Source organism: Nyctereutes procyonoides, unplaced genomic scaffold (genome assembly GCF_905146905.1).
Source record: "Nyctereutes procyonoides isolate TBG_1078 unplaced genomic scaffold, NYPRO_anot_genome, whole genome shotgun sequence".
NCBI classification, from domain to species: domain Eukaryota; kingdom Metazoa; phylum Chordata; class Mammalia; order Carnivora; family Canidae; genus Nyctereutes; species Nyctereutes procyonoides.
Genome location: NW_026575020.1, coordinates 27,756,293 through 27,769,367, shown reverse-complemented (window position 1 = coordinate 27,769,367; position 13,075 = coordinate 27,756,293). Strand labels below are relative to the sequence as shown.

Genomic DNA, 13,075 nt, shown 5'->3' with positions numbered 1-13,075 from the left:
TCTTTAGAGGGACAGTTGTTGATACAGAGGGACAGAAACCCAATATTGGAACTGTGCAGTTTAAGAGGAAGACTGGCACAATTGCAGAGGGAGAGACAGGATTCCTGTATGCTAAGTTTGGACTGTAAGGCAGACTTTTCTGTGGAATGTGGTACTATGACACCATGTGGCTTCTCTGCATGGCACAGGTAACAACAGCTTTGTCATTTATAATCTTCTCTCTCCCTAATGTTGCAGTGCCCTGAAATACATGCCCCATGCAGTCCTCAAACTACTGGAGAACATGCCTATGCCTTGGGAGCAGATTCGGGATGTACCTGTGCTGTACCACATCACTGGAGCCATTTCTTTTGTCAATGAGATTCCCTGGGTCATTGAACCTGTCTACATCTCCCAGTGGGGGTGAGAAGGGCTAGAATATGGTTGTTGTTGATAGTGGGGGGGGGGGTTGGGGGCAGCGGTTAGAAACCATAGTGTGAAATTGCTGGCTTTTAGGTCAATGTGGATTATGATGCGTCGAGAAAAAAGAGACAGAAGGCATTTCAAGAGGATGCGTTTCCCCCCTTTTGATGATGAGGAGCCACCTTTGGACTATGCAGACAATATCTTGGATGTTGAACCACTGGAGGCCATTCAGCTAGAGCTGGACCCTGAAGAGGATGCTCCTGTGTTGGACTGGTTTTATGACCACCAGCCATTGAGGGATAGTCGGAAGTGAGTGATGGTTGGAGTTATCACTCCTGTGAAAGTTTTGGAAGTCCAGGAGTCCTGGGTGAGCAATAGACAGAATGGCTTGGCTACCTGACATAGGCCTGTCTTTTTTCCCTAGGTACGTGAATGGTTCCACTTACCAGCGCTGGCAGTTCACACTGCCCATGATGTCTACTCTATACCGCTTGGCCAATCAGCTCCTGACAGACTTGGTAGATGATAACTACTTCTATCTCTTTGATCTGAAAGCCTTCTTCACGTCCAAGGCACTCAATATGGCCATTCCTGGAGGCCCCAAATTTGAACCTCTTGTTCGAGACATCAACCTCCAGTAAGTTGGAGATACTAGGGATTATAGGCACCTTGGATTGAATAAAATCTAATCTTGATCCTTGAGATGCCATTGTAGTTTCCAAACTCCCCAACTAGTCTGCTCATCCTTGATAATGTACCCTAGGGATGAAGACTGGAATGAATTCAACGATATCAACAAGATCATCATCCGGCAGCCTATCCGCACTGAATACAAGATTGCTTTTCCCTATCTGTACAACAACCTTCCACACCATGTCCACCTTACCTGGTGAGAGCTAGAGCAAAGGGGGAGCGGGGGGAGAGGATGTTGGGCCAGGGCAGGAGAACCTGAGTTTATTACTCTTCCTTTATTTTAGGTACCACACTCCTAATGTTGTGTTCATCAAAACTGAGGATCCTGATCTCCCAGCTTTCTACTTTGATCCTTTGATCAACCCAATTTCTCACAGGCACTCTGTCAAGGTAAGACCTTAGTTCTTTTTTCTTTTTTTTAAGATTTTATTTATTCATGAGAGAGAGAGAGAGAAAGAGAGAGAGAGAGAGAGAGAGAGGCAGAAACACAAGCAGAGGGAGAAGCAGGCTCCATGCAGGGAGCCTGATATGGGACTCCATCCCAGGTCTCCAGGTTCAGGCCCTGGGCTGAAGGTGGCGCTAAACCACTGAGCCACCCGGGCTACCAAGATCTTAGTTCTTTGAAGAGAAATTTGCTGACTGTAGCTGAAGTGTTACTAAATAAAAATTGAACTATTTAGTGTTCCCTTTGAGCTTTAATATGTCAGTAAAGCGCTTGGTTTATTTATTTATTTTTTTTTTTAATTTTTATTTATTTATGATAGTCATACAGAGAGAGAGAGAGGCAGAGACATAGGCAGAGGGAGAAGCAGGCTCCATGCACCGGAGCCTGACGTGGGACTCGATCCTGGGTCTCCAGGATAGCGCCCTGGGCCAAAGGCAGGCGCCAAACCGCTGTGCCACCCAGGGATCCCCAAGCGCTTGGTTTAAACTAAGTTATTTGTATAATCTGGGTTTTTGTGATTGGGACTTTCCATATAGTATGTTCAAGGCTGTTTGCATTATGAATTTTTTTCCAATCCTTTTATTAGATATATTTATTACTTCACATACCGTACAACTCACCCATTTAAAGTTTATAATTCAGTGATACTTAGTTTATTCACAGAGTAGTTTAGCTATATCCACAGACAATTTTCCAACCTTTTCATCATCCCAGAAATTCCCATAACATTAGCAGTCGCGTTTCCCTCCACTAGTCAACTCCTAGTCTTTCTGTAGATTTGCCTCTTCTGGAGGTTTCATATAAATGGGATCTTTCAGTATGTGGTCTTTTGTGATTGGCCTTTTTTTTTTTTTTTTTAAGAGTTTATTTATTTATTCATGAGAGACAGAAAGGCAGAGACATGGGCAGAGACCTAGGCAGGCTCCCCACGGGAACCTGATATAGGACTTGATCCCAGCACTCTGGGATCACGCCCAGAGCCAAAGGCAGACACGTCCCTGTGATTGGTTTGAAATAATGTTTTTGATGTTTACCCATGTTCTATAGTGTTCTTAACAGACCTCCCTACTCTAGCTTAGTTTTTGTGTTTACTTAACATATTGGGGCTCCTTTGGGAGGCCTTTGGTGGTGAGCCCGTTGGGGTGTGAGGAGTGATGCTTGCTTTCTGCTTGGCCCTAGCTTGTTCTCTACTCCCTTGGCCCTTTTTGCCCTGGCCCTTTAGGGCTTCTCTTGTCTGGCAGCCCAGTTTCCATGGTAGATGGCACCACTGTGCTCAGCCCCAGAGAATTTCCCTCTCATCCCAGTTCTCTGTTCAGTTCAGTGGGAGCTGAACCCTTGGGGGTTGTTCTTTCAGAGCCAGGAACCATTACCTGATGATGACGAGGAGTTTGAACTCCCAGAGTTTGTGGAGCCCTTCCTGAAGGACACACCCCTCTACACAGACAATACAGCCAATGGCATTGCCCTGCTCTGGGCCCCAAGGCCCTTCAACCTACGCTCTGGTCGTACCCGCCGGGCCCTGGACATCCCCCTTGTCAAGAACTGGTAAGACTAATACCTGGGGGGATGATAGTAGATGTATAGGAGAAAAGAATTCCAACTGGGTTGACATTTCAGTCTTTACCAGAGGGATTAGAAGGAGAAATGGGCTAGCTTTGGTTGGCTTATTTTCTCAGGTATCGGGAGCATTGTCCTGCTGGGCAGCCTGTGAAAGTGAGGGTCTCCTACCAGAAACTGCTTAAGTACTATGTGCTGAATGCCCTGAAGCACCGGCCCCCTAAAGCCCAAAAGAAGAGGTAAGGTGCCTGAGGGTCATTGCTCAGACTTCTTTTGTTCCAAATTTAACCAAGAAGCTAATTCTTACTTTTCCACTTATTCCCACCCAGGTACCTGTTTCGTTCCTTCAAAGCTACCAAATTCTTTCAGTCCACAAAGCTGGACTGGGTAGAGGTGGGGCTTCAGGTTTGCCGCCAGGGCTACAACATGCTCAACCTTCTTATTCACCGAAAAAACCTCAACTATCTGCATCTGGATTATAACTTCAATCTTAAGCCTGTCAAGACCCTCACTACCAAGGTGTCTGCATTGTACTTTAAGGGTCTTCTGGGCTTGAGGGATGGACTGGTTTTGCTCTGTTCTCTGAGGAAGGCATACATCCAGTTGGGACCATTACTGATCAATGTGGTTTTTTTTTTTTTTTTTTTTTTTCTATTCTTGGCACCTTCTCCAGGAAAGAAAGAAATCTCGTTTTGGAAATGCTTTCCATCTGTGTCGAGAAGTTCTGCGTTTAACCAAGTTGGTGGTGGACAGTCATGTGCAGTATCGCTTGGGCAATGTGGATGCCTTCCAGGTGAGGCCAAGTATCCCTGATCCCTGCCCTAGGTAGGGAAGCTGAATGAAGCCTAAGCTGATCATGGAGCTGGCTCTAGCTTAAAGCCTGATGGAGTCATTGTGTTGCAGCTGGCAGATGGGTTGCAGTATATCTTTGCCCATGTGGGGCAACTGACGGGCATGTACCGGTACAAATACAAGCTGATGCGGCAGATTCGCATGTGCAAGGACCTGAAGCATCTCATCTATTACCGCTTCAATACGGTTGGACCCTGCCCTCATACTCTCACTTTCTTCATCCAATTTGTTCATTTGTTCATTCTTTCATTCATTCATTCATTCATTGATTCATTCATTCATTCATTTATTGTGTTTGGAAGGCAGAGGGAGAGAGAAAGAATCTTAACTAGGTCCACACTGAGTGTGAGGCCTGATATGGGGCTCAATCTCATGACCCCGAGTCTCAGATCCATTTATGTCTAGTCAGCGTTCCTTCCAGGGACCAATTTAGAGAAAGGTTCTGAGCGTTTCATTACTTGCCCTCACCTTATTAATCGTAACACTTTCCACTGAAGCCTGCCTTTAAATAGAGAATCCCAGTTACTGGTTTCTGTGTTAGAATTTCTCATTTATTCCATCTTTGATGTTGAGGTCCCAGAGTTTTGCCTCTTTGCCCCTCTGTTGCCTGAGATGCGTTCCTCTTGACCCCATCTGTGTGTGCAATTTTCTCTTGCTCTCTAAATGAATTGCTAACCTAAGTTCTTTATTACTGCTTGGGACCACAGGGCCCTGTAGGGAAGGGCCCTGGCTGTGGCTTCTGGGCTGCTGGCTGGCGAGTCTGGCTGTTTTTCATGCGTGGCATCACCCCTTTGCTGGAGCGGTGGCTGGGCAACCTCCTGGCCCGACAGTTTGAAGGTGAGTGGTTTTCTCTGTGTCCAGTTTGTTTTATCGCTTCACAGGTAGATCTTACGTTCCCATTCTATCCCTTACTACTGGATTGCCTGTAGGTCCCATTCTCTAGTGATTCTGACCTACTGTTGTGTTTCTTGGTTTCTCTTTGGGGCCTTGAAGCTATCTTGCGTTTGAAGGATGGAAATTTCTCAGAAGCGTAGTTGTGAATGTCTGAAATAGTTTGTCATTTTTGCATGTGCTAGGCATATGGACACTTTTTTTTTTTTTAATTTATAAGACTTCATTAATTTATTCATGAGAGACGGAGAGAGGCAGAGACACAGGCAGAGGGAGAAGCAGGCTCCGTGTAGGGAGCCTGATGATCCTGGGTCTCCAGGATCACACCCTGGGCTGAAGGCAGGTGCTAAACCGCTGAGCCACCCAGGGATCCCCTGGACACTATTTATTTATTTATTTTTTTAAATTTTTATTTATTTATGATAGTCACAGAGAGAGAGAGAGAGGCAAAGACACAGGCAGAGGGAGAAGCAGGCCCCATGCACCGGGAGCCCGAAGTGGGATTTGATCCCGGGTCTCCAGGATGGCGCCCTGGGCCAAAGGCAGGCGCCAAACCGCTGCGCCACCCAGGGATCCCTGGACACTATTTATGCTTGTTGATACTATTTATGCTTGTTGATTTCAGTGTAACCATGATTAATAGGAAGCATGGTAGTAGAGGCTTACTGAAAGCCATGAATCTTGCTTTTAATCAGTTTCATTTTGGGCAGCCCCAGTGGCGCAGCGGCTTAGCACCGCCTGCAGCCCAGGGTGTGATCCTGGAGACCCGGGATCGAGTCCCATGTCAGGCTTCCTGCGTGGAACCTGCTTCTCCCTCTGCCTGTGTCTCTGCCTCTCTCTCTCTCTCTTTCTCTGTCTCTCTGAATAAATAAATTTAAAAAACTCTTAAAAAATTTCATTTCTAGGCCGACACTCCAAGGGGGTGGCAAAGACTGTAACAAAGCAGCGAGTGGAATCGCATTTTGACCTGGAGCTTCGGGCAGCTGTGATGCATGACATTCTGGACATGATGCCTGAGGGAATCAAACAGAACAAGGCCCGGACGATCCTGCAGCACCTCAGTGAAGCCTGGCGCTGCTGGAAGGCCAATATTCCCTGGAAGGTAGGTGTCGCCCCACTCCAAGAAGGCATGGACATCATCTCTCTGGGGTTAGGATTATCACTCCTAGACTCCCTTTGGGAGCTATGTGACTGCTATCACATTCTCATTGTGCCTTTTGTACTTGCAGGTACCTGGCCTGCCAACACCCATAGAGAATATGATCCTTCGATATGTGAAAGCCAAGGCTGATTGGTGGACCAACACTGCCCACTATAACCGAGAACGAATCCGCCGTGGAGCCACTGTGGACAAGACTGTTTGCAAAAAGAACCTGGGGCGCCTCACTCGGCTCTATCTCAAGGCAGAACAGGAGCGACAGCACAACTACCTGAAGGTCGTGCAGCTTAGGCTGGGCTAGGCATGGGGAGTGGGTAGAGGGAAGATTGCAGAGTTGGACCATGTCTTATTCTGTAGGGATTAGGCTACAGTGGTTGATTATCATGTCTTTTGCAGGATGGGCCATACATCACAGCAGAGGAAGCAGTGGCAGTGTATACCACCACTGTGCATTGGTTGGAGAGCCGGAGGTTTTCACCCATCCCATTCCCCCCACTCTCCTACAAGCATGACACCAAGTTGCTCATCTTGGCCTTGGAGCGGCTCAAGGAAGCTTACAGGTGAGGAGTACAGTAGGAGGATTCCCTTGGAAAGGTGAAAGCAGGAAGACAGCATCACAGTTAGTGTCCAAAGGAAGAAGGTTTAGCCTTAGGCCTTTCTGGGTTTGGCTTCCTCTTGGTTTTCCCATTCATCTTTCCTGTTTCTTTGTCAGTGTGAAGTCTCGGTTAAACCAGTCTCAGAGGGAAGAGCTAGGTCTGATCGAGCAAGCCTATGACAATCCCCATGAGGCACTGTCACGCATCAAGCGTCACCTCCTCACACAGAGAGCCTTTAAAGAAGTAAGTAAAATGCTCCCCCCTCCCCCGAGTTTTCTGTTGGCTATGCTATTCACGTATGGCACGAGGTAGTGGGTTGCTTCAGGTATTGGTGGATCTGAGTAAGTTTCCCTGTCCCACAGGTGGGCATTGAGTTCATGGATCTTTATAGCCACCTGGTGCCAGTATATGATGTAGAGCCACTGGAGAAGATCACTGATGCCTACCTGGACCAGTACCTTTGGTATGAAGCTGACAAGCGCCGCCTTTTCCCACCCTGGATCAAGCCTGCTGACACAGAACCACCTCCTCTGCTTGTTTACAAGTGGTGCCAAGGTAAAGTTTTTCTTGCTTTGCCCTTTGGAACTGAGGTGAATTGGGTTGATTTAATTCTACATCGAAATTCTCATCCAGGCAGTATAATTAGCTTACTCTTGTTGCATAGTGCCAAGGAGATAATGTTGATGTTAAACCGAGCAAAGCTGACACTCCTAGCAGTCCTGATGAATGAGTGGAATATTAGTGGGATGAGGTTGTGGACCGCAGGTACTAGCCTTGGAAGGGAATTTCTAACCTGGAGATCTCTCTTGCCTACTCAGGCATCAATAATCTGCAAGATGTGTGGGAGACAAGTGAGGGCGAGTGCAATGTCATGCTGGAATCACGCTTTGAGAAGATGTATGAAAAGATCGACTTGACCCTGCTTAATAGGCTACTGCGACTCATTGTAGACCATAACATAGCTGACTACATGACAGCCAAGAACAATGTCGTCATCAACTATAAGGTGTGTCTTGGAGGCAAGGTATCAAGGAATTGGAGGGGGTGTGTCTGGGTGAGGTAGGATTTGCTGAAAGGAAGACCAGAGAGGATGGGCCCCAGAGAGGCCTGGGACATGCCTATGAGTTAAGAATTATTCAGAGTTCTCAATTTTTCATTCTAGGACATGAACCATACAAATTCCTACGGGATCATTAGAGGCCTGCAGTTTGCCTCATTCATTGTGCAGTACTATGGTTTGGTGATGGATTTGCTGGTGTTGGGACTGCACCGGGCCAGTGAGATGGCTGGGCCCCCTCAGATGCCAAATGACTTTCTCAGTTTCCAGGACATAGCCACTGAGGCTGCCCACCCCATCCGTCTCTTCTGCAGATACATCGATCGCATCCATATTTTTTTCAGGTGAGGGCTTGCCTGGATTCTTATCCTGGCAGGGCGTTGAGGCATGTCCCCAGCCTCTGGACTCAGCTATTGTACGTTAGTTGACTTGTTTCTGGCTTGGGCTCTAAAACCGAAAGAAGGTCCTAGGAATAGGGTGGGAGTTGGAGGTGGGCTTTATCTATGGAGTTGTAGGTCTCGTGAGTTCCCAGTTTATTTGGGTCTCAGCAATGCATCTTGCTTGGTGTAGGTTCACAGCAGATGAGGCTCGGGACCTGATCCAGCGTTACCTGACAGAGCATCCTGACCCGAACAATGAAAATATCGTTGGCTATAATAACAAGAAGTGCTGGCCCCGAGATGCGCGCATGCGCCTCATGAAACATGATGTCAACTTGTGAGTCTTAAGTGGGGGCTGTAGGAAGCTGTGGGAGCTGGAAGGTTACCAGCCTGAGGGACACAGAGCATAGAGGGGATTTATGAAGTTGTGTCCTGGGTGGGAGGAGCATACTCTCCTAGGATATTGTGAGTCTGGCAGTCTGAGGGAAGTTCCCTTCAAGTCCCGGGAGACTGAAGTGACCATATGTTCTCTGTGAGCAGGGGTCGGGCAGTGTTCTGGGACATCAAGAACCGTTTGCCACGGTCAGTGACTACAGTTCAGTGGGAGAACAGTTTCGTGTCTGTGTACAGTAAGGATAACCCCAATCTGCTGTTCAACATGTGTGGCTTTGAGTGCCGCATCCTACCTAAATGCCGCACCAGCTATGAGGAATTCACCCACAAGGATGGGGTGTGGAACCTGCAGAATGAGGTACAGTCTGGGAAGGGGGCTAGGAGCAGCAGTATCATCCCTGTTCCTCTGGGGTACATGGGGGTGAGGACACCATCATAACTTCATTATCAGTTAATTTGAGCCTTATTGAATAGGTAGAGTTTAGTTTGGGGGGGGGGGCGCGTCAGAGTTGGTCCTTGCTTCTGTGGCAGTATCAGACATAAATTTCACCTTGACCATGTGGTTTAGGTTACTAAAGAGCGGACAGCTCAGTGTTTCCTGCGTGTGGATGATGAGTCAATGCAGCGCTTCCACAACCGCGTGCGTCAAATTCTGATGGCCTCTGGCTCTACCACCTTCACCAAGGTATATAAGGCAGTCAACCCCAACCTCCCTCATGTCTTCTATCTCCTATGCCTTTCAGCTCTTCTCTTGATTTGCTCTTGTTTTTTCCCAGGCTTGCTCAGTGTACTAGTTTCCATACCTTATGGTATAGAAGCTTATAATGTCAAAATAGTTCAGGTACTTTCTGAGAATACTCTGTAGGGAATGTGCAGTGTAGTTCTGTGTAGTTGTGGTGATTTTAAGGTAAGAATAGAAGTTGGATTTTTAACCTGAACAAAAGTTTTCAGTTTTTGCATTTTCCCGGAGTTTGTTTATTTATATAGCTCATCTTTGACCAATAACACTGTGCATATTAAAAAGCAAGTATGACTAGCTATCTCAGTGATTATTTTTCTCTTCAGTTACTTCCAAAGGCCCAGCTGAAGGCAACTGGAATTGAGAAAGAATAATCTGGGGATTTGTTAACTGTATACTTAAGTTTCTGCAAGGTTTAAAAAGTCACCTTACTCTTCCTGCTGTCTTTCCATGTTTCCATAGTGGTGCATATAATGTCTTGGCTGATGCTTTCAAGTGTCTCAGTAATGCAAAAAGAGGAGGAAATGCCAGGTTCTTATTAGGCTGTGCCCCAAACAATGCTTGTGTTAAGGATACATTTTCTTGTTTTTGTTTTTGTTTTTTTTTTAAGTTTTATTTTTTTAAGTAATCTCTACACCCAACATGCAGCTCAAACTTACAACCCCAAAATCAAGAATCACATGCTTTTCTGACGAGCCTTCCAGGTGCCCATTATCGTAGTATTTCTTACTTAAAATTTCTCACTTCCCGGGGGTGGAGAATGGTACGAGAGTTTATCTTTTGGGGTTGGTTTATTCCCTCTAAGGATCAAATAATAATTATATAATTCATTCATCCTATTGGTGTTTGTTGGTATCTACTATGTTTGAGGCTGTGCACGTACTACGTGTAAGATAGAGTCTCTGCCTTTGTTGAGCTGGCCTAACCTAGTTGAAGAGACAGATCCATGGACAAGAACTATAACAGGATGTAGTGTTCGTAGAGGCTATGGTATTTGGGAATCTATGAGGAGACTCAGGTTAATGACCCTAGCCCAGTCTGGGAGAGGGTGATGAAAGGCTTCCTGAAAAAAGTGAGGTGATGAGACAGGTGAGGGCATTTCTTCAGCCCTGGAGAGGTAACTAGCATGATACAAAATTCACGGTTTATTAGAGTATAGTTGTGGAGTTGGAACTGATAAGAGATGGAGACTGGATAGATGAGCTAGAGCCAGACAATGGAGGCCATTGCATGCCTTGTTAACAGTCTTGTGAGGGTGTTAGGTGTGCGAGTGACTTTCCAGATTTCTGTTACATGATTCACTCTTGCAGCTGTGGAGAGGATGGATTTAGAGGAATCGGGTGGGAGATCAGGTTTGGGGACTTTTTTTTTTTTTTTTTAAGATTTTCTTCATTTATTCATGAGAGACAGAGGCAGAGACATAGGCATCCCAGGTTTGGGGACTTCTGAAGTCCCAATGACAGTGGTGGGAGCAGTGAGACAGGAGCAGATTTGATAAGTAGTTAGGTAAAATCAGCAAAGCCTCATTTTGGTGGGAAAGGGAAAGAACAGTTTCTGGCGTGGCTGACTAGCTGGGTATTGGCACTACCAACTGGAAGAGTACAGGAAGAAGAGCAGGTTTAGGAGAGAAGGTAAATGGATTTAGTGTAGGATGTAACAAGGTTAAGATTCCTGAGAACATCCAGATGGAGGTGTTTGGCAGGCATTTATTATATCCTATTTTTTTTATTCCATGATAAATATGGGGGGGGTGTATGTATGTGTGTCCCCTTAGTAATGTTTGTTAAATTCGTGGTCTCTTAGATTTGCTGAAAAATACTTCGAGCTTGAAGCTTTTGAGGGAGAAATGAAATGAGAAAGTGAGAGCAGTCAGGGGTAACTTCGAGGCTCCTATAGGATGATCAAGTGGAGCTTGGCGTCTGAAGCTTGGAGAAGATACCTGGTTTGAAGATGTAGGTGTAGCAGTCTGTCAGCGTGGAGGTGGTTTAAAGCTCCAGAGTGAGCAAGATTACCCAGGTCAAGTGTAAGGAATGAGAAGAGCAGAGGGATGAATTTGGAACCATACGAAACAGCACCATGGCCAGGCTGGGAGAGTGCCGGGTTCTCAAAGCCAAGGACGTCAGGAATTGGGGTGGGCATTTAACAGTGTCAGTTGCCTAAGAGTGTTTTAGTTAGATAAGGCCTGAAAGGTATCCATTGGATTTGGCAGTCAGGACGTCATTGGTGACCTTAGCAAGAGCTGTTTCAGAAATAGTGGGGATAGAAGCCAGATTGCAGTGGGTGAGGCTTTATGGGAAGTGAGAGTGGAGACAGCAAGGACTGGCAACTTGCCAGAGCTGGAGTAAGAGGAAGGAGGACATTAGATGCCACCTAGAGGGAGTTATAAGTCAAGGCAGTATTTTTAAATGGGATTGACTTGATGTTCCCATCACGATGGAGCCAGGAGCCGTTGAAGGTACAGCAGACCTTTGTGGTAAGTGATGGAGCAATGTTCCCAGGAGTTGACTGTGGGGATACAGTAAAGGGCAAGCAGAGGGAACATCCTCTGGACCTAAAAGAAAAGAGGTCTGGATAGATGTGAATGTAAAGTTGAGTGGAAAATTATAAGTCTTGAATTTTTCAGCTTTGTTGAACTTCCACAGTGGTGAGGGTTTGGTATGATTGTTGAAGAAACTGTGTGCTCCAGATGGATTTCAAGAAAATGAGGACAACTCTTGAGTGTGATTTCTTCCCAGAAGCACTTAGCTGTTCAGTGACAGGATGGACAAAGTGCCTGTATCATAGAGGTAATTTAGGATTGGGGTTTTGCCAGAGGACTGTTGTGGAGTGGTAACGGATTGGATGCTGGGGAATCAAGAGTGCTGGCCTCTATTGGGATCCTGGATTGGGGGTGGGGAGCAGGTATGGAAGAGAACAGAAGAGGCTAACGGCCTTGGAAGAAAGTGCAGGGATCAAGGAAGTAGATATGTAAGAGGTCAGAAGTTAGCAAAGAGGTTTAGAAATGGTTAGAAGCACAGGTTCTGGAGGCTAGTTGGGTTCATATCACAGCTCTATCACATGACTAGTTGGGATCTTGGAAAAGTCACCCACTTTGGACCTCAGTTCTTTCCATAAAGCAGGTATACTCATGATGGGGCACCTGGATGGCTCAGTCAGTAGAGCATGCAACTTTTGGTCTCAGGGTTGTGAGTTTGAGCTCCATGTTGGGTGTAGAAATTCCTTTATTATTTTTTTTTAATTTTTTTTAGAAATTCCTTTATTAAACTTTTTTTAAAAAAAAAAAAATAGGGATACTGAGGGACACCTGGGTGGCTCATTCGGCTAAGCATCTGCCTTCAGCTTGGACCATGATCCCAGGGTTCTGGGATTAGGCCTCACATGAGGCATCCTGCTCAGTGAGGAATCTATTTCTCCCTCCCCCTCCCCTCTCCTCCCTCATGCTCTCTCTCACATGCTCTGTCTCAAATTCTTGAAAAATAATAATAAAAAATATTTTTAAATGAAAATACTGACGTATTACCTAGCTCAGAGGGCTTTTCTTGTGAGAAATAATGGATGTAGTAAGTTACATTATTCAATAAATTGCTTAGTAAATGTTTGCTTTCATTAATTAGGGGGATCAGAGATATGACCAGGGAGTAGAATATTGGAATTTATTTCCTGAGGCATCTTAAGGGAGTACTTGTAATAAAATTTCTTGGTCTCCCAAGGTTAATAATAGGAGGGAAATGCCCGATAGGATGAGAGGTGGCTAGACATTAAGGCCCCACTCTTGTCCTCTAAAATTTCCTTCCCCCTTGGGCTCTCTTGCAATCATTGCTGCCACTAGCACTTTAGGTTCTCTAGTCATTCTTGTTTTAAGAATATGTACTACACTTGCCAGAGCTTGGAGATAGGACCCTTCCCTT

General features: G+C 45.9%; 1 protein-coding gene across 2 annotated transcripts in view; it reads left to right on the top strand.

The window, feature by feature from the left end:
* PRPF8 (pre-mRNA processing factor 8) overlaps window positions 1–13,075 on the top strand; it is a 33,533-nt gene that overhangs the window by 2,498 nt on the left and 17,960 nt on the right. For both annotated transcript variants that reach the window (XM_055316475.1, XM_055316483.1), the window contains exons 4-24: window positions 238–402; window positions 496–714; window positions 830–1,042; window positions 1,169–1,294; window positions 1,383–1,488; window positions 2,898–3,088; window positions 3,220–3,339; window positions 3,430–3,619; window positions 3,774–3,893; window positions 4,004–4,138; window positions 4,660–4,789; window positions 5,749–5,945; window positions 6,073–6,279; window positions 6,399–6,562; window positions 6,715–6,841; window positions 6,961–7,153; window positions 7,417–7,604; window positions 7,761–7,999; window positions 8,226–8,372; window positions 8,576–8,786; window positions 8,997–9,113. In XM_055316475.1, the coding sequence (XP_055172450.1) occupies window positions 238–402; window positions 496–714; window positions 830–1,042; window positions 1,169–1,294; window positions 1,383–1,488; window positions 2,898–3,088; window positions 3,220–3,339; window positions 3,430–3,619; window positions 3,774–3,893; window positions 4,004–4,138; window positions 4,660–4,789; window positions 5,749–5,945; window positions 6,073–6,279; window positions 6,399–6,562; window positions 6,715–6,841; window positions 6,961–7,153; window positions 7,417–7,604; window positions 7,761–7,999; window positions 8,226–8,372; window positions 8,576–8,786; window positions 8,997–9,113 (3,505 nt within the window). The remainder of the gene's footprint in view (window positions 1–237; window positions 403–495; window positions 715–829; window positions 1,043–1,168; window positions 1,295–1,382; window positions 1,489–2,897; window positions 3,089–3,219; window positions 3,340–3,429; window positions 3,620–3,773; window positions 3,894–4,003; window positions 4,139–4,659; window positions 4,790–5,748; window positions 5,946–6,072; window positions 6,280–6,398; window positions 6,563–6,714; window positions 6,842–6,960; window positions 7,154–7,416; window positions 7,605–7,760; window positions 8,000–8,225; window positions 8,373–8,575; window positions 8,787–8,996; window positions 9,114–13,075) is intronic.